At 34.2% G+C, this 27,052-nt stretch overlaps 1 protein-coding gene and 1 pseudogene across 3 annotated transcripts in view; both read right to left on the reverse strand.

Moving 5' to 3' along the window:
• Positions 1-9,405, reverse strand: part of LOC117283904 — a 279,825-nt pseudogene extending 270,420 nt beyond the window's left edge.
• The window catches only part of Cfap299 (cilia and flagella associated protein 299), a 568,391-nt gene that overhangs the window by 358,773 nt on the left and 182,566 nt on the right, over positions 1-27,052 (reverse strand). For 2 of the 3 annotated variants that reach the window (XM_010628611.2, XM_010628595.3), the window contains exon 3: positions 12,515-12,605. In XM_010628611.2, the coding sequence (XP_010626913.1) occupies positions 12,515-12,605 (91 nt within the window). The remainder of the gene's footprint in view (positions 1-12,514; positions 12,606-27,052) is intronic. The other variant, XM_010628604.3, reaches the window with a different exon arrangement.

Consider the following 27,052-nt stretch of genomic DNA (forward strand, 5'->3'; position numbering starts at 1 on the left):
TTTATTTTTTCCATTTCTTTCTTATGCTGGGCCTTTATGGCTTCTATCATGGTCCTGAGCTCATCTATTTTTTTGTCAGTTTCTGCTCTAGAGTCTCGAATCACGACTTCCATTTTGCTCACTATCTCTATGGTTATTTGGGAAATTATTTCTGTTTTGAATTTTTCTAGAGCCTGATTGATCTGTTTTGTTACTTCCTGTGCTTTGAGTTCAGGGTGTCCTGGTGGTTCACTATCAGCCTTTTCATCCTCATTTGCCCTACTGTTTGCCATTGGTGAACTGGAAGTCTGTCCTTGTGTCTTGCTTAAGTGGCCCTGATTCACCACAGGAAGGAGAACCACACCTGCTCCCGACCCAGCAGCCATCGCTCAAGCGCCAGGAAGGTAGCCGCACAGGCGCCCCTGAACCCCCATAATCCGCCCCCCGGCACTCTCAGACTTCCTGACTGTGCAAGTCTTTGGTCCCACTCTGCAAAGACAGAGGTGGTCATCAAGGGCATTTTTCTGTGTTCCCAACTTTGAACATCTTTGAAGAAAGGGCGTGGGAAACCTGTAATAGAACGTTGTGGAGTTCAACCATTCAGAAGGATGGGGAACTCAATCTGGGCCTTGCAGCCCGAGGTCAGTCAGTGCCATGGGGTTCAGCAATCAGCTAACTGAGATCAGGGGTCTTGCATCCTCGCTCTGTCTGAGTCATTAAATGGTAAATATACTATATTGAAAAGTTTGTTCACTGCAGACATGTTCTGGACTGCTTGTTGATTTCAATTTAATTCAAATGATTTAAGGGTGATAGACTAGTGACTACCACAGGTGGTCAGTGTCCAAGTTGTGCTTGATCTTAATGTGTTGCTGATCGTATCAGTTGGGGTAAACATTGCCGTTGATTTGATGAGCTGTTTTCTCTGATGTTATGAAGATGAGAATGTCTGTGGGTCGTTAGAGACAGAGAAGCTAGGTGCAACTGTATCAGGAAGATTTGGGTGATGATCCAGAGATTAAACCAACGACAGTCCGACTCATTTTATCTTTAAAATGTTAATCCTATTTTCATTAGGTTTATTTTGTGAAACTTTTTCTAGCTTTATAAAATAAATGCTTACTCATTTACTCCTTTTTATTTGCACCGAGCTACATCCTCAACCATTTATTTTATTTTACTTTTTAAAAATTTGACAGAGAGTCTCCTTAATTGTTAAGTAGCTAGGCTGGGCTACAACTTGTGATCCTGCTGACTCAACCATGCAGAGTGCTGGTAATATGGGTGTGTGCCAACGAATCTGGTTTTGCTCTTATTTACATGAATGAATTCATATTTATAAATTTTTTCCTCTAGGTAACACATTAGACGTACTAGTAAAGTACTAATATTGTGTACTTTTATTTTCATTTATCTATAAATATTTTGTAAATGTTATTGTGATTTATCCCTTAGCATGTAATTATAGTATATATCTTTTTCCTTTGATTTTTAAAATTTATAATTTAACTGTACGAGGGCCACACAAAATGTGTATGTTTATGATTCAACATTTATACATGTTTTCTTTCTTGCCAAATGTCATCAGTTTTGTACAGAGGTGTACTTGAAAAGTAAATTATAGTATATACAGTATTCTAACTGCTTAATCTACTCATTGCCAAAAGTTATGTTAAAAGCTTTTACTATTACCAAGGACTTGTTCAATAGTATTTGCCAGCCTGTAAATCTGTATTTATACACTTTCAGAGCAAATATTATGGTGCATATAGTGGCATCATCATTACATCTTCCTAATAAAATATTTGTTTCATAGTCATGCAGTGTTCATCTTTAGCTCCATGAACATAAATTGCCTCAATTTCATCTTTGTTTCATGTTAATACTGCTGTAATAACATTCTTTTATAGTACTTTCTATTCCTTTATCTTTCTTGTTGAGTGTTTCTTTTTTTAGATGTGTTTAAAGGAGTAAACATACAAATAGATGCACATCTGTCTTCCGGTGATGTGTTTAAAGGAGTAAACATACAAATAGATGCACATCTGTCTTCCGGTGTGTGAATTAGTTGTATGTGTATGCACATGATGTATGTCTCTCTGCCATATGTTTGTGTATACATTCAGAAGATACAGTGACAGAGAGCCAACATAAATATAGAGAAACACACACATCTACACCACCAGAGCTCTATAGTGGATGTTGGGGGTATACCACCTAGATTGATGGTGGTAAACTATAACATGCACTTTATTTGCTTTGCTTTTAAGACAAAATATGTTAATTTATGAGGTTTTTTTTTCTAAACTAAAACCTCAGTATTCAGGTTTAACTGCAGTGTTGGCATTGCAATGAACTTTGGGTTTTGGATTACAGTTTGGGCATTCATCTCTGAAAGGTTCACCATCACTGTTCAAGATTCTCTTTCCCAAGTAGGTGCACCCATCTTTAGACCTGACAAGTGTTACTAGCTAATGGTTTGCACCTGCACTATTTCAAAAGGACTGTGGTACTCCTTCCACCCATCTTGTGACAACTGGTGATTAACTGATGGAGAGAGGAAAGGGAATTGAAAATGTATACAACTATGTCCCTTTTGCCTTAAGGCAGAACAAACTTTGTCACAGTTCGTATTCTAAAGTTTCATGTATGATCAGGCTGAGACTAAATTTCCACTGAAACCCCACAACACTGCCTAGCTTCTTTCTCTGTAGTATGATGCATTCCTCTACAAGTTTTTCATGAGGGAATTTCCCAATAAATTACTTACATTAAATCTAAATCCTAGGCTCTGCTTCTAGCGAACCTAACCTAATAGTATTTGTAATTTAGTAGACACTAATTAGGTGTTAGGTATATGTGTGCTTTGTACATGGCATAATTTTATTCTACAAATGTCCCAGCAATGTGAAAAATATCCCCACATTACGGGTAAGGAAAGTCAAGTTGTACAAAGTTGAAGAATGTGAGTTTAGCTTATAATAAGTGGTATGTTCTAGAATCAAACTCAGATAAAATGGCTCCAAAACTCTTACCCTTTCTTCTATGCTTCACTGGTCCATGTATCATATTTTTATTCAGGAACACCTATAGTTTTTCTGATGAAATGTAAATTAATATGCATATAATTTTCCAAACATTGATGTAATTTGTTTGAAATAAAGATAGTATTTTGTGAGTCATATAATATGCATAAGGGCTTACTAGCGGACAAGGATGGATCCATTAAGAAGGAAATAAACATCTATATAATACCTTCATTTTCCTGGATAGGAACATTTAAGAGAAATCGAAATATAGCAAGCAAGAAAAAGACCATGTCAACACAATATTATTGGTCATATACAACACATTCTTATGTTGCATGAAGGTTTCAACACAGGAAACATGCATATTAGGAACTGCCTAATTCATAGGCTTTCTGACTCAGGTTCTGTGGTTTCTTTGAATGATTCTAAAGGAAAAGTTGTAAGCAGTGCTTTCAGACTAGCTTTAATAATGTGTATTTCAAAGCCAAAACAAGTCAGCCATAGAACTGTTCACATAGTCAACATTCAGTGGGAAAATAAGTGTGAACAGATCCCACCCAAAATGACAGGTAACCTTTCATTATTATCTTCATGAATCCCTGAGACATTTTCTTTTTGTTTTTCCCATTCCTAATCTATTGCTCTCTGAAAAATAACACTCCCGCCCATAGTTTATAGCCACTTTAAAGAGTTATGCAATCTTACTATCCTACTACATTAATCACACTGTAGGAAAGCCCTGTGTTTCATCCATTTGCTTATGGCAAATGGTAAAGTGTGTATGTGTGTGTGTTTGTTTGTGTGTGTGTGTTGGTTTCCTACAACACCAAAAAAAATCCTATAAAGCATTTTTTCAAAAAATTCTAATTACCAGTTTATCTTGCCTAAGGTCAATACTCTTTACATTCCAAATAAAATCTATAGGCAAGTAATTGTCTCAAAGAATCCTTTCAACTATCTTTTCTAAAGAAAAATTCAAACATGTTTAATGCTTTCCTTAAAAACTAGCAATAAAAGTTATACATATTTTCTACTTTTGTATGTCAGTCACAATCCAAGCTTTAGAAGTTATAAATCTAATTAAGGAATTACATTATTTATTGAATACTAGTCATGTTTCATGCAATATACCAACTGTTCAATCTACATTTTCCTTTCATTACTTAACCAGTATTAAGATGAGGTTATTGTTTTACCCCTTGCCTTACAGAGCAGGAAACTGTGCCTCCAAAAACACAAGGAGTTGTTTAATTTGTAGATTTTCCTGACCCAGTGAAACATGTTACAATATGTAGTCCTGGGTGAATAGCAAAGATAGAATTTGAATACAGTTACTGTCAACCTCCGACTTTTACATTTTATCACGTGAACTATACCAAATCTCCTAAAGTCAATATCACACTTATCTTCCCATTGTTAAAATTATCATAAACTGCTCATTCTGCATTTAATCTCCCAGTAAAAACATGTGAAAAGCTCTCCACAATTTCCTCTTTCCTTCCTCAAAATAAAGCACATAGGGACTAGGGGTACAGCTCAGTGGTAATGCTCATGCTTAGCATGTGTGAGACTCTGAGTTCAAGCCCCACCACAAAACAAGAAAAACAAACAACACGGACATATTGTACATGTTTCAGATATCACTTCCTAATTACTACTCAGATTCATCTTTTCCAACCATCCATTTTCATCTTTATCCCACCTTTTCACTCTCTGCTGTCTGCATAGCAGTTGCAGTGGCCTCCTCTCAGTGGACTGCCCTACTTCCCAGCCCATCTTTCACCCTCACAAGCACATATTCTCACATAGAAAGTAGGTGACCCCATCAAACACTTGTCAAAATTCTTGCAAGGATGTACATCATTCTTCGCCCACTCTCCACACAAGTAACATATCTGGTAGGTCTTGCTATCGCTCACCACTTTGGCTTCCTTGCCTGTTCTCCCAGAATTACTTGAGCCATATTTACAAAGCTGAATTGACAAGGCTCGCTAGCCAACTGAATGTGAGATCTCAGGAGAAGAAGAGGCTAAGAAAACTGGTTGAGTTGTAGATTAACTTAAGTACGAGATGTATAGTAAAATATGGATAAATCTTAAAATTCAGGAGTTCCTTTAACTAGGTACCTACTAACGAATCAACATTTTATTTTCAAATAACTAAAGTTTTATTTTAATTGACCCACAATAATTCTCTATATATTTATGGGTGCAATGTTTTACTTTGATACATGTATACATTGTGGAATTATTAAATGAGGCTGATTAGCATATCCATCACCTCAAATACTTACACCTGATTTTGACAAAGACAACTCAAATTCAGCATGTCCACAGCCAAGCTTATGATCTCTGTTCCCAATTCCAGATCCCTCAGTGGACTGGATCTCAAAGAGCAGCAGCAGCATCTAAGCGTCTATGAAGGCCAGAGTTATCTATAGTCTTCTTTTGTCTCCAAATTCTTCTTTGGCCATAATCTGTCACCACATTTTGCCAAATTTACATTCTAAATAAAGCTCAAATCACTTCTGCTCCCTGTCATCTCCCTGATCCCAGCTACCATCTCCTCCTCTCTTACCTGATCTGACAGTGCATCTGTTAATATCTGCTCTGTCCTGTCTATCATTTGTTCTCTACACTCAAGGCATACTGAGTTAATCAACTTTCTTGCTGCTGGAGCAAAAACCAGACCATTACAACCTCGAGGAGGAGGAGAAGTTTATTTGGCTCACAGTCTCAGAGGTTTCAGTCCATCTTGGCTGGCTCCAGGGTGGAAACATTACGGCAGAAGGGTGTGCTGAAGCAAAGCTACCCACTTCATGGCAGCTGGGAAGCAGAGCACAGGGGAAGAGGGCCAGCAAGAGATGTACCCTCCAAAGGCAGATGCCAGCATCCCACCTCCAAATGGACCTAACAGCATGTGCAGCTGTGACACTGGAGGGCCAATACACGGATCTTGCCCCAGGATCAGTCACCTCTCTCAGCACCTCTAATCCAGGCAAATTGACCATTAAGACTAACTGGCACACATACTGATGTTTTCTACTTGAATCAAATTATCTCTTTTAAGAATTCTTAAATCTGAAAATATGAAGCACAAGATCATAGAACTTTCAAATGTGGATGGCTCAGAGTTAAAAAAAAATAGCTATGTTAGTAGGAAAAAAAATACTCTGAGCCTGTTATTTGAAGCACAACACAATTAATAAAATCCTTTAAATAAAGCTGTACATGAATTATATAAAGTTCAAATCTTTACTTTAAATATATAAAACACCATAGTAATTTTAAAGAATATTTTGAAAAAGATGTATAGTGCTCGTACATACATGTGTGCATACACAAACAACATACACATATATATGAAATTAGAAGGTATTCAGGAGATTTATATTAATTCTTCAATCAGCCTCTGGTTAACAGTTTTTTTTAAAAAAGGATTTATCTAACTATAACTCTGCTACTAACATCTAAACTATCAAACCACTGAAAGCTTTAAAGAAAGCATAATATTTAAGAATTTTGATACTTTTAGTAACAGTTCTATCAACTGATAATTTTCCTAAAACATTATTCTTTCCCAGATCATAGTCATATACAACATGAAGCAACTGCACTAAATATCATTGAACCCTGGGATCATCAAACTTAAAATCAAGAATTGTGAGTCTTGTAGAGCAAGACTAATTATCTAATGTTTTAGTTACATTTTTTTAAATTACCCCAGAAGACCGCTATGGAGTTAGGACTTCATGCCTTATTAGGCCATGCAGGTCTACTAAGTTAATTCATAAACTGTGTAGTGTGTACTTTCCATAATGTGAAGCAAAGAGTAGCAAAATAGGCTACACGATGAAGTTCTTCATTTTCCACCTACACGTTATGTAGAAAAAACTTAATGTTTAAGGATAGTCTTTTCCCTTGGATAATTTTTTTTTTTTTTTAATCAGATACTGGGACTCGAACTCTGGCTTGTCAGCCAGGCTCAGTGCCCCTGAGCTAAATCTCTGGCCCTTCTTGGGGAATTTTGATCATTTGATTATTTGGCTACATGTAATGGTACATCTCATAAAACTGGTATGTAATTTTTCTGACAGTGAAATAAATAATTTCAAATCTCATAAATACTGTATATTTTATAGAATAACCTTAAAAAATCCTGTCCACTTATTAAATGACTTTTAAGTAAGATTATGATGCTAATAAGTAGTAGATCTCTCACAAATATTCTATGATAAATATATCACTTATAATAAGACCATTTGAGATTTGCTGTCAGGCAAGATAAGTTGAAAAACAAGCTTTCAGTGAAACGCTTGATAAAAGGGTATATTCTACCAATTATAATATTACAAATTCAAAGACCCAAACAAAAGTCCGCTTTTTTTTTTCTATAGCACTTACCTGTAAGTCTGACAAGATTCTAATTTTCAAACAGTGATTACCCAAGTAACATTACATTTTAAGAACTTCTCCAGAACCATTATATGCTGTATCCCCTACACCATTATATTCATCTCTCTGTGTTATTCCTATTAACATAAAACATAACTTAATATTACTCATTTCAAAACAAAATTCCCTTGGCTAAACCATCAATATCCCCCTCTTTACTGTATCATTCACATTAGCATAAAACACGGGTTGTTATTACCCAACTTAAAGCAAGACAAAACTCCCTTGATTCCAGGCCCAACATCAGCTGTCACTCTGTCTATGGTACACTTCACTGCAAAAATTCTCAATAATATTTATCTTCACCTTCATTTGTTTACCATTTTTTCTCCATCTACTCCAATAAGATTATGCCCACACTCTTCCACTAAAAACACCCTCACCCAGGCAACCAATAACATTTATCAAGTCAAAAACAACAGCAAAAAAAGTTTAGCATTTGTTGTGAGTTGAATTATACTCCTCGTGAAGATGTACTTAAGTTTTAAATCCTGGTACTTGTGAATGTAACCTTATTTGGAAATAGAGTCTTTAGATGTGATGAAGATGTATCAAGATCAAGTCACATTCATTTAGAGTGAGCCCGAATTCAGTGTGACTGGCATGTGTATATAAACAACAACAACTAAGAGTAAACACAGAGGCAGCAAAACACATAGGGAGAATTGCATGTTGACAGAGGCAGAGATTACAGTGACATATCTTCAAACCAAAGAACGCCAAAGATTGTCAGCAGCTCTGAATTTAGAATTTAGGATCAACTTGCAGGTACAGGCTGCATATGGTCATGGACAACTCATAATGTGGTCCTCTGGATCAGAAACTTATATCATTGCTATGTGATTTTTAGCAATGTTTTTTATGATTCAATTGCATGGTACTGCACCATGGCCTGTAAGGTAACAATGGAGCGCTGTGTAGGATAGAGCCCAAGGCACTGCTAACCCTGATTCCTACACCCATCACACAGCTGTTAGAAGTGCATGTATCAGACATCACATGCACTTGAGCAATTTGGTGAGTAAAATGCAGTTACCAATCTTAGCATTTCACTGACTACCTGTGTGCCTGTGTAGACACGGGCTTATTGCTATTAAGCACAGATATAAGTTTTCTTAATTATTATTTACTTTTCCTAAAATAATTTTACAAGTTCAAATATAAAACGTAAAGGAAGTTTTGTTCTTATATTCATCAACTCCATATTTCACGGGAGACCCAAAACAATTACTCTTCTATGTGGTCCAAGCAAATCAAAGGGATGGATGCCCATGATTTAGATGTTAATACTTTTCGGATTTATAATTCTATCCATAACATCTCTCTTAAGTTCCAAAAGAACAAATTTAAATAACAATCAACTTCTCTATTTAGATACACAATAGATATCACAAAATTAATATGGCTTAAAGAGAACCATCTTATTATTGATTCTGGAAATAACACATTTGCTGAGTTCACCTGTCACAGCAAATGGCAACAGCATCCACTCAGTTTCTCAAGCCAAAAACCTAAAAGCCATATTAATTTCGATTGTCTTTAATATTATACATCCCATCCACTGGTGATTCTTGTCTACTCTTCCCTGAAAACACAGAGATGATTTAAGTAACTTCATTTCATCTTCAACTGGTATTAGTTTCTTGTGAGAGCTGTTTTTCTTGATAGTTTAGTAAAAGACTACTCTATCTTACCTTCTTCTAGGGACACCTTTCCCTTCCAAATGCTTTTCAGTGCAGGGGGCTTCTCCTTCTGAACTCTGCAACTAAATTCTTCATTTCATTCAAATCCCAAAAGATGTCACCTCCTCAATCATTTTCATTTACATAGTAGCTAAAGCAACCAACCACTGTAGTCAGGCTCTCTCTGTTCAATTTTCTATGTTATGTTCTTCATAGTTGGTTAATTATTACACTTTTATTTTGACATACTTAGTTTTCACTTCCTCTCTAAAATAACAGCTTTTATGTTCATGAACTCTGTAGCACTCTAGTATTTCAGTGAGTAGAAACATTTTAGGACCAAGCAGATGCACAATAAATATGTATTGACTATTTAGAAAATGAGTGAGAATCAAGCAAGTTGAAAACATGGGCATATAATTTAGGAGGGTGTTGCAATTCATTTAAGATATAATGGCAGTATCTATTATATATTTTGATCCTCATTTAAACTTTCAGTTTTTCATACCAGAGAAACTATTCAGTATTTACACGTGTCCTATTATTTTCACTTAAGAGTATGGCCTCAATGTGCATCCATTTAGCTATAAATGTCTCTAGTTTCTCTTTCTTTATAGCTGAGTAGTACTCCATTTTATATTAAAAAAAAAACCCACATTTTCTTTTTTTTTTCCCTCTTTGAGTTTATTGGTACATTTTAGGTATACAGTACAGCTACATTCAGTATTGGGATCTTGTACCTTTACCTGACAGGTCTTGGTTCTCATTTTTTCCGCTTGTCTCTGCCCTCCCTTCATGCCACATTTTCTTTATCCAGTCACTAGATGATAGGCAATTGGGCTGTTTCCAAGTTTTAGCTATTACAAACTGTGCCACTATAAACATGGCTGCATGTGAAATAGGGAAAAAGGGTCTGAAGAGAAAGGGGAAGTGGAAGTGGGAGGGGTTAAGGAAAGGAAAGAAGGGAAAGGAATAAATATGAGAAAAGAAAAAACTGGAAACAAAGTCTTTGTAAATGGAGAGGTGGAGGGGTTGAAGGGAGGGCAGGGGAGTGGGAAAAAAATAAGAACCAAGATATATCATGTAAAGGTACAAATTCCCAATGATGAGTGTCATCATGTTGTATACCTAAAATGTACCAATAAATTTAATGAAAAAAAAAAGGAAATATTGCCAGCTTGAAAGCAAATCATGGGTGAATTGGTGATAAGCGAATTGAAGTAACCTTTAAGAGAACATAGTATTTCATTCAAGAGGAATGAGAGAAAAAAAAACCCTGTAATAATTGACATACTTTTGACCTAAGTAAATGGATGGAGGGTTCATTGTCAAAAGACATACCAAAGGGGACACAATGTTAAGGAACATATTATTAAGAAAAATTACACCGATGTGATTAAAAAAGAGGCTCAGGGTTTCTAGAGCTGTTTGTGCTTGCTGGTTCTATTCTCTAAACCTGGAGCATTTTTCTCCCTGCAAAAGAATCTGATTTCCACTTTTACTATGAAAAGAATTTGGTCCTTTCAACTTTTATTAAGCCAATCAACATGGAGTCAAACACAATGGTTGCTTTTTCAGTTCTTATCTTCCTTGACCACTGAGGATCATTCACCCTTCTAGAAAGTCCCTATATTAGTCAGCTTTCTGCTCACCAAGGACAATATTCCACATTCACAATTTAAAGGAGAAGTTTAATTTGCCACACAGTTTGGGAGATTCAGTACACGATCAGCTGACTCCAAAGCAAGAACATCATGGTACCTGAAGAAGGTGTGGTAGAGCAAAGCTACTCAGTTCGTGGTGGAAGCAGAACAGGGGGATAGCACTGGATAGCAAGGGGCCAAGGACTAGAAAAAACACCCAAGGTCACACCTCCATGACACACAAATACACTCAGAAGTGTGCTTAACTAACCCCTCAAACAGCTGCCAAGTCAAGCGAGGTGACATTCTACCCTGCCACAGTCCTTATTGTAGATTCCTGTGATAACACATCTTCCTGCCTTTTTTTCACTTTTCCAGCTGCTCTTTCTAGCAACAACTGGATCAATTCTTAACTTTCCCACTGTGATTTACAAGGCCTCCCGAGTCTAGTCTTTCCTATTTTGATCCTCACCATTTAAATATCTTTCAGTTTGCTTCCTCTAAGAATTTTTCCCCTATTCCACATCTGAGTTAATTCTCTTTAATTATTAAACCATAGTATTCTCTTCTCTATCTCTCTCTTAAAGTACACTTCGTATATTCATTTCAAATGTCCATTTTTCAATTGGGTCTTCAAATTTGCAGGGGCCTAATACTTTTTTTTTTTTTAATATGTTCTACCTATTCTTCCTTTGTCTGAGGCAAAGGTTGGCAAAACATTTTTCCCACTTTGTAGGTTTCTTTTCATTCTGTTAGTGTTTCCTTTGCTGTGAAGAAGGCTTTTAATTTGATTTGATCCCATTTGTTGATTCTTGATATTGTTTCTTGTACAACCACAGTTTTGTTCAGAAAGTCTTTGCCTACAACACCTACATCTTCAAGAGTTTTTAACTCAAGCACATTAGCATTTTGAATGCATGTGAAATTTTCAGTGGACTTGGTAGTGAATAATATTCCTCCTTTATTGAGAAAACATTGGTAAAATAGACCTCCTTGTTCACATATTTTTCTACAGCTCTAAATTTTTCATTACTTTAATTTTGATTATTTTTCTGTAAATCAATCACTACCATTTCAGCATGAGTATTTGCCACTTTATTAAATTTTATTTGGAACATTTTAAGACATATGAAATCTATTATCACTAATATTATCATAACAAAGTGTTAAAAGTAAATGTTCCAAATACATTGGCAATCTTTATATATTTGATTTGGCATGTATTTTTAAAAGGCAAAAGCATGTTCTTTTGTGCGATTCAAAATTATATCTTTCTAGAATGTGGTTTCTACCACAAGTTGTAAGGTAGGCCCATAACGCAGCCTATTGGAGCTTCCGTTAGTACTCCCATTAAATCAGCTGGACAGGAGGCAGAACTTGGAGGTCAGTGACTAATGCTACAAGGAGGACTAACAGGAGTTGAACTGAAAGGAAGTAGAACTTTTCAACATAGGACTAGTTCACAGTTGAAGAAGAACCATTTATAGCCATTTTCTTGTTGACATGTTTAGAATCCTAATTTTTTTCACCACTTGGAAATTTCTACAGATGTAAATGGGAGTAAAAAGAAACAAAATGCATTCCTATAATACATACATAATGGAATCATATTTCATCCCTCATGAATCACTTTTTCAGGAAGATACTGAAGTATCTATAATATTTTATCAATATTAACCGTGCCTTTCGTGTATAAACTTGTAAGATTTGGGGTGAAATGTACTCACACTCACTTTCCCACTGCGATTGTCTTCTTCTCTCATAGCCAGGGCCTTCAGAAAATTATCTTGCAGGTCTTTACCAGCACTTGCCAGCGTCCTGTAAAAAGAAGGTCTTCAGTTATGTCACATAATAAATATAATTAAAGCACTGGGGCCAAAAACCACGCTTCTTTATGCCAAGTGCCAAATTCCTTATAACATGGAAATGATGTGCAATCATTATGATCTTCTAGGTTTTTTATTTAATTTCATGCAGTTATACAGTCCTTATTTGCAAATAATAGGAGTCAAGTCTATGACTTCTATATGTATGCTTATCAATACTTGTGCCAGATACAATTAACTTCATTTATATGCCTCTTTTATCGTTATTATCATGTCAAAAAGTCAACAAAATTTTAACCTTTACTTTTCACAAAAAAAAATACATTAGACTGTCAAATATGTGTGGTCATGCATGCCTATAATTCCAGCTACTCAGGAAATCTAGGTGGGAAGACCACAAGTTTCAGGCAAGTCTGGCAACTTAGCCAGACTCTGTCTCAAGAAACAAAAATAGTTCAGTGGGAGAGCCATCAGCTAGCATATGCAAGCTTCTGGGTTCAATCCCCAGTACTGTGCAAAACAAAAAACAAACAAAAATTGTCTGTAACTTGAGTGTAATTTATTTATTAATTTAAGACAATGAAAATTTGATATGCGAAAACCAATACAATTAGTGGAATAGGGCATTAATTTTAGCTCTATGAAGAGAGATAATGAAGACAAGAAAGGAAACTAGGTCGACATATCTTTATTAGACAAAAGGAAGCATTAAGAATTTAAAGCAGACATGAAATTTGCAAGGGAACATCCCAGAGACTTCAAGAACTTCAAGCTACATAAATGAAGAGAGTTCAAGAGTTGTTTGTGAAAGGAAAATCTTATCTGATCTGACTTAGAGCCACTGTGGAAAGAACAAGGGGTAAGACTCAATTAGGAAGTGCTTAGGAGTTAAAATCAAACAGATAATTGCTTTTGGTGAAGAGTTCATACGCAATTACTACAAGTTTCATTAAGCTGATTTCATTAAATCAATTATGATAGGTAAGCATGTGATTATTTTGTTCACCTAGAAAAACGCCCTCTAAATTGATCAGGACTCGTCTGCATTTGCTTCTCTAGCTTTATTTTCCTTGGCTTGTAGTACCAATGCCAACTAATGGTCTGAACACACAAATACACATAAAAAATAACCATGAAGAATGCCAGGTATTTAAGAACTTCTTTTTGCCAAAACATGAGTTCTCCATATTATAATGTATCCTAAATTTTAACCCCAAATCTCTAAATTATGATATTCAATGGGAGTATATGTATGTTTGTAGCAAGGGGGGGTATTTTGAAGGGAATTAATGATAATATGTCTTTTACTGTAATAATTGTTTTATGATTTAAACATTCACTGTATATTTTCTCATATCTTTTATATATAGATCATAATTTGGCTCATGAGTTGCTCATGCTCATTTTATGACATATTTTACATATTTTACTATTTTATAGTTATTGTTGTTGTTTGTGTTATTTCCAGGAATGTGCATGCAAAAAATAATCAAAATTACCCCCCAGATGTATCTGAGATAAAATGTTAGAAAAATCGATTTCTAGGTACCATTCATTAATAAGGAAGATGAGACACTGCAAATATTCTTTGAGGCCTGGCTGCCTTGCTAAAGGCTATGGTCTTCAGCAGATATCTGGGCCAGACAGAAAAAGGAAGCAAATTCTTTCTGTACCATGCTGTGGAAGACATTGTTCTCCCTTATTCTACTAAAATGGAAGTCTCCCTTTTCATCTGGGCATATAGCTGTCTGGAATAAAGAGTACTTTTCTTAACCTCTCTGAAGCTAGATATGACCATGTGACTAATATTTGTACAATAGGATCCAAGTGAAAATGATGTACAAACTCTAGAAAATATTAATATCTAAAAGGGGATGGGGGTATAGCTTTCTTCCTATAGCTATAATGCAATATGGCTACAGCTCCAACTATCATCTTGGACTCAGACTAAAGGCCATTATTATGAAGAAGGAAGGTAGGGAACAGGTTCCCTGATACCTTGGAGCACCAGCACAGCCCGGCTTGACCCCATTTGGTCTTCTTCCATATGAGGCTGAAAAGAATTTATGCTTTTTCAGACACTCTAATTTGGGTTTTTCTATTATATTTAGCCATGCCTAATTCAAACAGATAATTCAACATAGGAACCTTGCACTTCCTTCTGAAGAAGATGCTGTTCTATGATGGGCTTGATGACCAAATTGAACTTTAACCTTATTTATAATATTCTAAGGATTTTCCCTTTAAAAGAAAGATTTGTTTTATTATGTTTCTTTCTTCTTTTGTAGGACTCTTTTTGGTTTATGTATTGTATTCTGAGTAATTACTTTGAAGATAACAATATATGGTGTAATAACTATTGTTATTCTCTTACTGATTATGAAATTTGTTTTACTTTTTCATACAAATAAAAGATAAAATTCTTTAAAATAGAGCTGGAACCTTTTAAACAGTTGCATGAAATAACGAATCTAAATAGAAATAAGAAATGAGGCACTAATTTTTAATTCCTACTTATCTCTCAACTGATTAGTTTGAATCATCATATTTTCTGAATGTGTGTTTCATGGTAAGTCTAAATAATCTTTAAGCTCCTAGATGATCCAAAGCTTGTGATTTAGATTGATCATATGGTATTAGCAATCACCAAAACCCACTAATATATAATTAGTCTAACATTGTTATACAAATAATACATAAGATTGCACTGGTGCTTCTGTACTATTATTAAAGTATTCCATGCAGAGATGAATGTCATTTCCTATAAATTCTATAAGGAAGATAGAAGAATTTTTACTATAGAAATTGGAACAAGGAGGACAAGCATTATGGCTTCAAAATTATTTTTAGCAGAGAAAAAGGTAACATAAATAATCATTCTTACACCACGATACATATGAGAACTCTAAATTTCTTAGCAAGAGGAAATACTAGGAAAGAAAGTTAATATAGAATGTGTGGTAAGGAATTCTTAAATCTTTAACATGAATTACTGTTATTTAACTAGGTTTATTTAACAGTCAGTGACCTGAGAAATCTTGCTTAAATAAATATTAAAAAGGAGTTACTTCCTCAAGAAGTGAAGTATGTCTGTTACAAAATTTTAGAGTTATAAGTTATATAAAGGTAAATACTTAATCTTTCTTGTTTACACTCCACTGTACTCTCAAAATGAGGTAAAAGTTACATGGCTAAGTTAATTTTTACCAACTCTGTTTAATTTTTAGCTGAAGGTATTTATGTAACCCTACACGAATGACTAACCATAGTCTTAATGCTCAATAATTAAACTACTGGTTTTATAATTTAAGTATGTTGTTGATATATTGTATCATTAGGTTAACTAATAAAGAAGAAGAAGAAATGACAAAAGACAACTCTGTAAAATAATCTCATTTTCAAGATTTTTTTGCTTGAGTTAATAAATTGTTTCACTAATACTTGTGACTTACTAGTTCTTAAGATTTTAAATGTTATTATTGGGATTGTTCTAATGAGCAATGATGATTAAGCCTTAATATATGTTTCAATAAGCAATTTCTGATACTGACAAACTGCATTAAATTTTATTTTAATAAGAATACATTTTGGGGTGCTTTTTACTATTCCCTATGTTAGACATTTTGTAAACACTTTCATTTATTCTTAAACCAAGTCTTAAAGATGGATGTTTTCATTCCATTTTAGAGACAAAGTGAGACTCAATGAGGTTAAATAACTTGGTTATAATTGGTTGTTATTCAGCTTTGAGTTTAGATCTCACTGACTTCAAGTCATTATTTCACTACACTGGAGTCTCAGAATATATCACAATATTCTTCCACTGTGAAAACACTAAAATTCATTGAGAAGAAGAAATTTAAATTAGTAGGAGTGTATGTGAGTGAAGTAAGTGCAGCATGAAACCTTTATCTTGAGACATCCAGAGAAAGTTAATATGTACACTCATCATTCTAATCTAGGCTGCAATTCTGATCAATTACCCCATTCTTGCAGCTCTGAATGTTTTTAAATGTCAGTGAACTCTGACAAAAACTGCATTTCATATTTGTAGAATTTATATTCAACTCCGGAGCACTTGTTTAAATAAACAGTTCAATCTCTCTGAGCTTTAGTTTCTTAAAATGCTTTGCACATTTAGTTTGGAAAATGTTAATGAAAAATAGCACATGACTAAAAGTGCATTGTGGAAAATGCACAATATTATCTTATTTAAAACAGCAAACATTTATGAAAAAGCAGTTTTGAGAAATAGCTTTATTTCCATTGGAGAAGCATATTTACAGACTATGATATGTATTTCTATTCACAAATGTGATTAATTAAAAATATGATTTAGCTTATCATAATATGTAGATTTTTGACAATTCATTTAAGAATTAAATATGGGCATTAACTGTATTTTGATGTAGGCACCTATTACTCTATCACAGAAAAATAATCTTTATGTATATTTTATCCAGGAAAACATGATAGAAATACACATGCAAGAAATTCTAGCAGTATGCTCATACTACACCCAAATAATAAAAAATAAAAACTCTAAGGTCTTAATAAAGGACATATATGTACGAAAATTTAATGGAAACAAACAAGGCAAACCCTTTTTGCTTTCCTCTCCACATAAATTAGGAGAAAAAAAATCCTGCATTCCTTCAAATCAAATGTTTCTAAATATCTCTAGTGACTTCTACAAAAAAAACTGCCGTACCCTGAAAAAGGAGATTGAAGAAGACATCAGAAAATGGAAAGATGTCCCCTGCTCCTGCATAGGCACAATCAGTACTGTTCTAAACAACCATATTCCCAAAACTGTTACACAGATTCAATGGAGTCCCAATCAAAATACCAAGTGCATACTTTACAGATCTTGAAAAAACAATTCTAAAAATCACATGGAACCAGAAGAGACCCAGAATAGCAAAGGCGATTTGGGGCATAATAATGTCTGTGTAAACATTATATGCCATAACATGATCTAAGATCAATAATATTAACAAGAATGAAAAATGGGATTTGGGAATTGGAAGAGCAGGGCGGGAGAGGGAAGGAAAGGGATTAAAAAGAAAAAGAAAAAGAAACAAAATGAGGTATGTACACATAAACACTCTAAAAGACTATTGTAAACTGCATGGATTACAAACATGTACTAATGTAATTAACTTTTTTAAAAAATATCTCTAACCGTGGATGCTTTTCACATTCCTTCCCTCCATGTATACTAGGTATTTGCTCGACTGTTAGTCACTTTGAGCTGTCACAATAAAATACCATATTCTGACTGGTGCAAAGTGATTTTTGCACAAGTCTAAAGAGTAGAAGTTTGAAATTCGGGTTCCAACATAGTTGGGCTGTCTTGAAGGCCATCTTCCTGGCTTTCAGCCTGTCTCCCTTTTATTATGTTCTCACATGGCAGAGGGAGTCTGGTGTCTACTTTTATAAGGGTACTAAACCCATCATCAGGGCCCCAGGCAATGACCTATCTAAACCAAATCACTAAAAGCCTCATGTCAAATATCATCATAACTGGGGATTATGGTTTTCAACATACAAATTCTGAGGGAATGCACCTCAGCCCCATAGCATGCTTTTTCTTGTGTAAAAACTAATTTTCTAAGTTTTATTTTATTTTCTTGTCATATTCTGTCTAGACTGCCTCATTACCACTTTCGTGCAACCTGGAATTGCAAGTTTTCTTTAATCATGTGGGAAAATTAGTGTTTTCATCTTCTGACATATGAAGCATTGAGTTATAGAAGTTATATATTCTTTCTCTCCAGCTCTCTTTAATAAGGTGGAAACAATTTCAAGGCAGATAAGCATAAAATTACTATGTTAATCTTTCACCACTATGACAAAATTTTTGGAAGAAAAAAATTTAAAGGAGGAAAGAGGAAAGATTTATTTTGGCTCACGGTTTCAGAGTTCTGAAATATGGTTGACTGGCTTCATTAGACTGACCCTTAGGCAAGGCTGACACTGTGGGAAGAGATCACATGAGACTGCTCCTCAGAAGGAGGTGAGGGAAGGAGACATACCAGTCAAAAGCATCCTCCACCCCCAGTGGCACACTGGGGAAGACATCCACTGATCCAGTGAAGAAAACAGCACCCTCATGACAATCACCAGGATAGGCCCCACCTCTGAACATTGCTACATTGGGAAACACAGCATTGAATACATAAGTCTTTGGCAGGACGCTTCATATTTCAACTATAAAAATGAACCAAATTAAATGGACCATAAAGATTTCCCTCAAGCAGAATGGAGATGAAGTTCCTGTTCCTTGAATATGGATTATATTAAAATACGTATGAAATACAGAAGAGCATGAAGCCTAGTAAATTATTAAATTTATTTATTAAATATAGAAACATATATTATTACAATTTTTGTAAGCAATCACTTAGGTCAAGAAATAGAACATTGACTTCCTATTCACAACTCCATCTTACCGTCACCACCAGTGCAACTTCTTTCTCACTTCTGTGATTTTCACTTCTATCCTTTTTCTTTATCTCAGTCTCCAACTATTACAGTCACGCTCGCTTTTATCATGCAAGTATGTACCTCTGAAAATACAGTTTTACTTGTCTGGTTTTGATCTATAAATGGAATCACAAAGTATATATTTGCAATGTTTTATTTCTTTTCGTACTCCATATATATATAGTGATGAATGTATCTCTACCTTATTTTTATTGAATTTTTTTGTATGAATACATATTTATTCATCCATTTTATTAGTAAGATCTCAGAGCTTTTGCCTCATTTGGACCTACTACAAGCATGTTACTAGAATTTCTTGTGCATTTGTCCTGACTATAGATTTCTCTAAGATCTATTGCTAGCAATAGAATAGCTATGTTATAGGATTATTTGTAACTTCAAACTTACAAAATAATGCCAGCTGTTTCTTAGTCCTTAGAAGCAATTTCTACCACCACTACCAGGCATGAAAGTTCCATTTGCTCCACATCATTGCTAACATATGTTATTTCAGAATTTTTAAAATACTAAGCAACCAAGTGTATGTGTACTATGATTACATAGTCCTTTTAATTTCGCATTTCCCTGGATATTTTTACATCATATTTGGCCATCTAAATTTCCTCTCCTGTGAAATACCCATTCTAGTCATTTGTCAACTTTCTGTTGAACTACTGATAATCTTAATGATTTATAGGAGTTCTTCATGCATTCTGGGTACTGTATTTTTGTTATACATGCACTGAAAATGTATTATCCTGTGTGTGGATCTTAATTTCTGTATTCAATTTTTCTTGTATTATTGACTTTTTAATTTTAAAAAATCTTTCTTCACTTCATGGTCATCATTGTGTTGCCTTACATAATGTTTTAAACTATAACTAAATCAAAACTGATATCTTACTTTGGTCATGTATCAAATATCAACACACACACAGATCTGTTTCTGGCATCTCTGTTTTATTCCAGGATCTGTATCCATACAAATATTACATTCTCAGTTACTGAGCATTTTTGATACATTTTTGCTTTAGCTTGGATATTATTTTGTTCCCACAAAGGTCCGTGTGTTAGAGGTCTTGTCCCCAGGGTAACAATATTTAGAAGTTGTGGCGCCTTTAAGAGGTGGAGCATAGCAGAAGGGCCTTAAGTGACTAGGGACTCTGCCCTCAGAAAAGAATGCTGTGTGAAGGGCCTACAAGGGAGTCTTGCCAGTTGTTCTAAAAGCCTGAATCCCAACTCTCTGGCTTTTTTGAAAACATGATGCCTTCCTCCCTCACACACTCTTGCCATTCACTATGGAGCCCTTGCCAGAATATGACTTATTCTGTGTGTATTTTATCCTATAAAACTGTTAACTAAAGAAACCTCTTTTCTTTATGAAGTTAGCCTTCCTCAAGTATCTCATTATAGTGATGAAAGCTAAATTACATCATTTTGATGGCCAAAAGAGAAATAATATCCATTGTTCTTCAAAACATTTTTTTTCCATAAAATTTTTTCTGAATTCACTTGTTGATTTTCATTTTTTAAAATTTGTTAAGACTTTTATTTGAATTTCCAGTTTGTAAAGAATAAGTGTCTTTATAATAATGTAGCTTTCAGTCATGAAGACAAAGATCTCATCACTTACTGATGCTTTTTTGAGATTTGTCAATAAGATTTTACAGCGTTCATTGTTAAATCTTGAACATCTTTTTTAGATTTGCATCTAGAAATATAATATTGTTAACGTGGAAAGCTTCTTTCATTTCCTCTGTTTACTCTACACAGAATAACATCACACTAATAACAATTGCCTGGGTAGCAAATGACATCTGCAAACTGATTGGAAATATGCAAATACTTCTAATAGACTCTGGTATATTCATGTAGTGATAATTGATCAAAATAATAGATATGCATGTTTTAATTTTTAGGAACAATCTTTTACTAGATTTTTAAAAATTTCATACCAATATCTTTCCTCCCAGTTTTCAAGTTGTTTTTGAATTAGCTTATAGTAATTTTATATTTTAAAAAAACACTTTACATCTTGAAATTGACTCACATTGATTAATATACTGTATATTACATTTCAGTGGATTGTAGATTCTATTGTACTAGAATCTTGTGAACTTCTTAAATAGTATAACATACATAGTTCATATTAAATAATTTAAAAAATAAATATAATCATATATTTCCTAAAATTTAAATAACATTTTTGACTAAATATATACAGGAAAAAGATATATATCCTATTATACATATGAATATACTAAAATAGCATTTTCAAGCCAAAATTCTATACAAAGAAAAAAACTGATCACAGGAAAAATTCAAATCCTCTTCTGAACATCAGTTCAGCAGGACAATCCACATTTAATGTCAAAGGGATAGTGGAAATAAAGCCTACACATGCTTTTCAGTCTCCTGTCTTTTCTTATAAGCTACTTTTGGTGGCTTTCCATTTTATCTTAGGTAATTAATTAATTATTGTTTGTTTTTTGAGACAGGGTCTCACTATGTAGTTGAGACTGACCGGACTCACTATTATTGTTTGTTTTTTGAGACAGGGTCTCACTATGTAGTTGAGACTGACCTGGGACTCACTATGTAGGCCAGGCTGGTCTTGAACTCACAGCAATCCCCCTGCCTCAGCCTCCCAAGGGCTAGGATTACAGGCGTGTGCCACCATGCCTGGCTTATTTTATCTTAGTTTAATTGAAAAATGTTCCTTAGGAGTCAGGTGAGCCAAAATTACATTTAGTATAATTTAGTAACTTTTTCACTATATACTGTGATTTCCATGGAATTTCCAGGAGGCCATCAATTTATATTCTAATAGCTTTCAGAAAACAAAATACTTACTTGAGAAATTAGATTCATTCATAGGTAAGAATGAAAGAAGATCAAATTTCTCTTGCGAAGAAAAATGGCACTACTGTCCCTATTTTTTTTTTTTCTGTTTGAGGGTTTTTAAATGATTAAATGTACAGTAAAGCTATCAGCATCCCTGGGAAAAATTTCAACTCTCTGAAACACACAAAGTAAGAAGAGAAATGCTAAAATGTACAGTAGACAGCTGTTTCTTTTTATTTTCTATGTTGAGGGAAATCCAATTGGGAGTCCTAAGATCTGTGGTGTCTTAAATCAGTCAAATTCTACTACCTTTGGAGGACAACTTCACTTTCCTTTGAGGGGACAAAATGGATTGGTTTCTGTGTGAGAAAGTCTCTCTGAAGGTCTTCTCTGTACATTTAAAAAGTTTCTGAAGGTAATTTTTAAACGTGGTATGCTATGATGTTCTCATACTTTGGAGAGGGAAAAAGTTGCTACAAAAAGAAATAAATGTTCTTTATATCAAAATTTTTTATTTTATTCCAAAAAACATATTAAAATATAATTTTACTTTTACTCTCTTCTGGGAGTGAGTTACAACTTTTATTCTGATTGAGAATGCACTTTTTGACCTTCTGGTTGTATTTAAACAATAAAAACAGATATTAAGGAAAATTAACCTCGTGTTTGCTATGCCCAACTCCACTCTATCTGTATGTAGAAATCCACCCTACTATTTCACGGAACACTGAGGTAAGTCATGTGTAGCCCTTCAAGCAAATGACGCATTAGAAATCTGTGAAGGTCTTAAGGCTCAATAACCTCTTATGTCAGGTATCCTGTGTATTTCTCTAATATTTGAAAGAGCCTAGACAAGGAAATAGATATTTTATACAATGGAATTACAAAGGTCAACAACTAACCAGTGAAAATCAGGCCAAGCGGGAGCCCACACTACATATCATAACAACTTAGGAGGTGGCAGAACTATCAGGCATCAGAATGAGTGGACACAGCAATGCTCATAGCAAAAGAGAGTGTGGAGGAGGATGGGACTGTATGGAGGATTTCAGTGTAGGACTTTGGAGAGAAAGACTGAAAATTATCAGAAAGGCTTGCTGCATGGTGCCCTCTGTATACACATCTGTGTCACTTGTTCAATAAAAATTATAATCCCATGATACAATTGTGACCCCACGTAAGAGTAAAGGAGAGAGAAACATTAGGAAGAGAGAAAACATAGACAGAAGAGGAAAGAAATGGGGAGAGGGAAAGAAAGAATGAAGGGAAGGAGAAAAAGGGGTGGAAAGAGAAAGGGTGAGAGAGAGGAAAGCAGCCTAGTATGCTTCAAAAGATTCAGCAAACTCATATGTAAATCCTAGAGCCAAAGGCTGCCAGTAAAGAGGAGAGGCTGCATATTATGTCCACCAACTTAGCCCCTGGGGAAAAGCAGCTTTTGGGAAGTGTGGCCTTGTTGCAAATGCATCATGAGTTTCAAAGAAATCTGAGGGACTCTTGGTCAATTACACTCCTTTTTGAGCTGTTCTCTCAAGACAGCTACAATCTCTTCCTCCATTTCAAAAATCTTAATATTCACAAACACCAATGAAACAATACTTTATTGCTAACCCAGGCTCAAAATAAAACTACCAATATTATCATCAAGAGTATTTTTATTGAAAACATTGTGCAGATCTTTACCCTTAGAGTATATCCTACTAGGAATATTTAATCACATGTGCATTACTGTGCTTTAAAGTCCTTTCAGTGTAGAGGCAAAGTGCCAGCCAGAATATACAGACAGGAAGTCTAGGAGAATGGATGATGCACCTAGAAGTTTGGAGGCAAAGTGTACCATTTTATTTTTAATGCCAGTGGGTCAGTCTGGGACTTCTCCACAAAGAGAATGACACCCCTTTGGGGTAGAGTAGAGCAGGTTATACTCTGGGGAGGGGGCGGACTTGCAGGAGTTAAGCACTTTGCATTGGTTACATTGAGCATAAGTCATTTGGGCCCAGCAAATTCACTGGTTATCAGGTATTACCAACAGAAAGCTAAATCCCCAGCCCTTAACTTTTTTATGAATGGTCCAAACAAAGTGTTTTCACATATTAATTAATGAAAAATGGAAATAGGGGTCGGGGATTTAGCTCAGCAGTTTGGTGGCCTGCCTTGCAAGTGCAAAGACCCGAGTTCAATCCCCAGTACCAAAAAAAATAACAACAATAAAAAATGGAAATAATATTTTCAAAAAAATTATTTCACTTCATAAATATATCCATCACTCATAACTAGTTATTGATTCACACATACTCTAAGAATAAACTACTGGGCTAGGGATTTAGCTCAGTGGTTCCGGCACCTTCCTCACAAGCACAAGGGCCTGAGTTCAATCCCCGGTACAAAAAAAAAAAAAAAAAAAGAATAAACTACTGGATGTAGTATTTAAAAATATATTTAAGTCTTTCTAAAGTCAGCTTTCATGGTAGCAAAATATTCCCCTTTTTCCATAACCCTATTCCTTTCTACAATTTCCTTTGTAATATTCTAAACTATCCAAATACTTTGGAGACATTTTAGAAGACTTTAAAAGTCTAGATAGTAAAATAAACCACTCGTTTCCAGTAAAAAGCATTGTGGCCAATGCTATTCCAGTTGAGAATTTTACCTGGCTGGCTCAGAGTGAGGGGCACAATTACATCCATGCTATAAAAACATTTAACAGGGAAAGGATATTTTTCTTTTTTATTTCCATTTGAGGGCACTCTTTACTTCAGTAAAAGTATGATTTACTTACATTTGCCCAATTATATGAACAATTATGTATGGTCACCTAACTTAAATACCACCACCTCATTAGTATTAACCATTTAAATGTGATACTTAATACTCTGTCTTAATTGGTGTACAGGAAATATATATTTATTGTTGTTTCCAATAAATGAAAAAAACTATATGTTGTTTTTTGATTTTGTGCATCTAATACTTCCTTGAAGGACACAGAATGTTTTAATAATAAATTAATGGTTTTTGACTCCTTTAAAAACACTAGTAGGTATATCACTTATATCCAAAAATTCAAGTGTTATTCATGTCAAGAAATCTTAGCTTTAATACTGGAGGAATTATACACATAAATTTCCAAGTATAAAACTAAAATCCAATCCACAAAAAAAAGAAGCTAGCTATTTTTGTACTACCATGTGCTATTACATATGATATTATTTATAGTAGAGTTAATTGATATCTGGACTTAGAATACATAAGAACTAGAAATAGCAATGTATATGTTATTAGAATAAATGTGTTTTATTTATGTATACCCTTTCTATCATGTATTTTATTTCTCAATTAAGGAACTTTTTGAAATGTGCTATCCTTTACAAGAAATAATTGGATTAGGAAATCATTTTTTTAAAGCTTGGGCTGTTAGTCATTTTGACATTGTTGGCATGCTGTCAGCTAAAAAAATCTACTATAAAATTTTGATTGTAACTTACATAATGTAATGTACAGGAAATGCCTTTGTAAGGGCCTTAATTCTGCATATTTTATTGTTTAATAAAAAGAACAAGTAATTTTAAAAACTAGACTTACTATATGATATTTGAAACTCCACAGAGTAAATAGTATTTTAAAAATATTGTTGCTGCTCATATACTTCAGTTGAACAGTTTCCATGGTTATCAGGGATTTGGCTCACAGGGAAAGTCCACACCTGACCAAATATTGGCACGAATGTTTCAAACAGTGAACAGAGCTACCAGTAGTGTAGCTCATGTCACTTACCCAGCATTAACAATATAGTTTTTAAAGTTTCTTTATCAGGTCTCTACAAGTTTATAAAACCACCACTACCAGAAAAGGGGGAAAAGTGTAACTCAGTGGCTCTCCCTGTGTGGCTACAGAACAGTTCAGGATCTATGAGGGGGCAATTTGTGTCCTTTATATTTTATATTAAAAACTCTGTGTGTGTGAGTTCAACGATGCCTTTAAAAATGTACAAAATATTCTAAGTTATTTACTCAGCTACTCGCATAATCACACCAGAAGTTAAATTAGGAGAAATGTTAAAATTGTAACTATGGGAGCTTAAAAGAAGGGGGATCAGAGTCAAATATTAACATTTTTAAATACTATTGATTAATAGCAAATAAATAGAATCTATTCTAACCCATGTAAGGACTATTACCCAACCAAATATCTGGTGACATTCGAGCATTAAATTGGGACTTTGTCAATGTTTCACAAACTACAAATGCATGTGTTAAACGTAGATAAAGGTCCATTTAAATGAAGGAAGGAAAGACTGATGACTTGGGTATGGTGACTCAGAATTCAGCTGATTCTATCAACATATAAAAGGATAACCTATACATAGTCCAATCAACACATATCCATACTGACTGAATGTTTATTAGATACAACTACTGGCATGTTATTCACAATTTTATATGCCATGCATGCTTAATATATGATTGATGAATAGAGATATAAAATCTATCACAATGGGCAGACTAAAGATATATTGTGTGAAACATGAAGTATTAGCAATTTTTATCCCTATAGTCATTCATGGCAATTGCAAAATATTAAAATTACAACAGTAATTTCTAGTTTATTCTGCATAATATAAAAGCTAATATGTTATTTAATATGCTAAGAACATTAAAGGAGTATGGACCAACACAGGAAAATTTTAACGAAATAATTTGCATAGGAAAACTTTTTTTTGCAGCAATAAGAACACAGATTCATAATATAAAAACCTTTTTAACAATACTTATCCAAATTATATTTTTCATTGAATGCTTTTTCAAAATCCTTTCTTCTATCAGTTCTTAAAGAAAAATGAATACATTCAAGTACAGAACTTAATATAAACAATTACATATTTTTCTATGAGAGTCCTTTCAATCCTTTAAGAGCACACAAAGTATGTTCAATAAAAAATAAAGTTCACAAGAATTTTACTGCACCTGGAATTTCTTAATTCTCCGTTGAAAATCCACAATGCATCATAACACATTAAAAAAATCTTACAGTAAAGAGATACCTTAGCTTGACCTCAACCCAGTGTTTCTAAAGTTTGACTACAGAAACACTTTTTATCATTTCAAAGAACAT

This window comes from Fukomys damarensis, unplaced genomic scaffold (genome assembly GCF_012274545.1).
Source record: "Fukomys damarensis isolate Sample0158 unplaced genomic scaffold, DMR_v1.0_HiC HiC_scaffold_32, whole genome shotgun sequence".
NCBI lineage: Eukaryota > Metazoa > Chordata > Mammalia > Rodentia > Bathyergidae > Fukomys > Fukomys damarensis.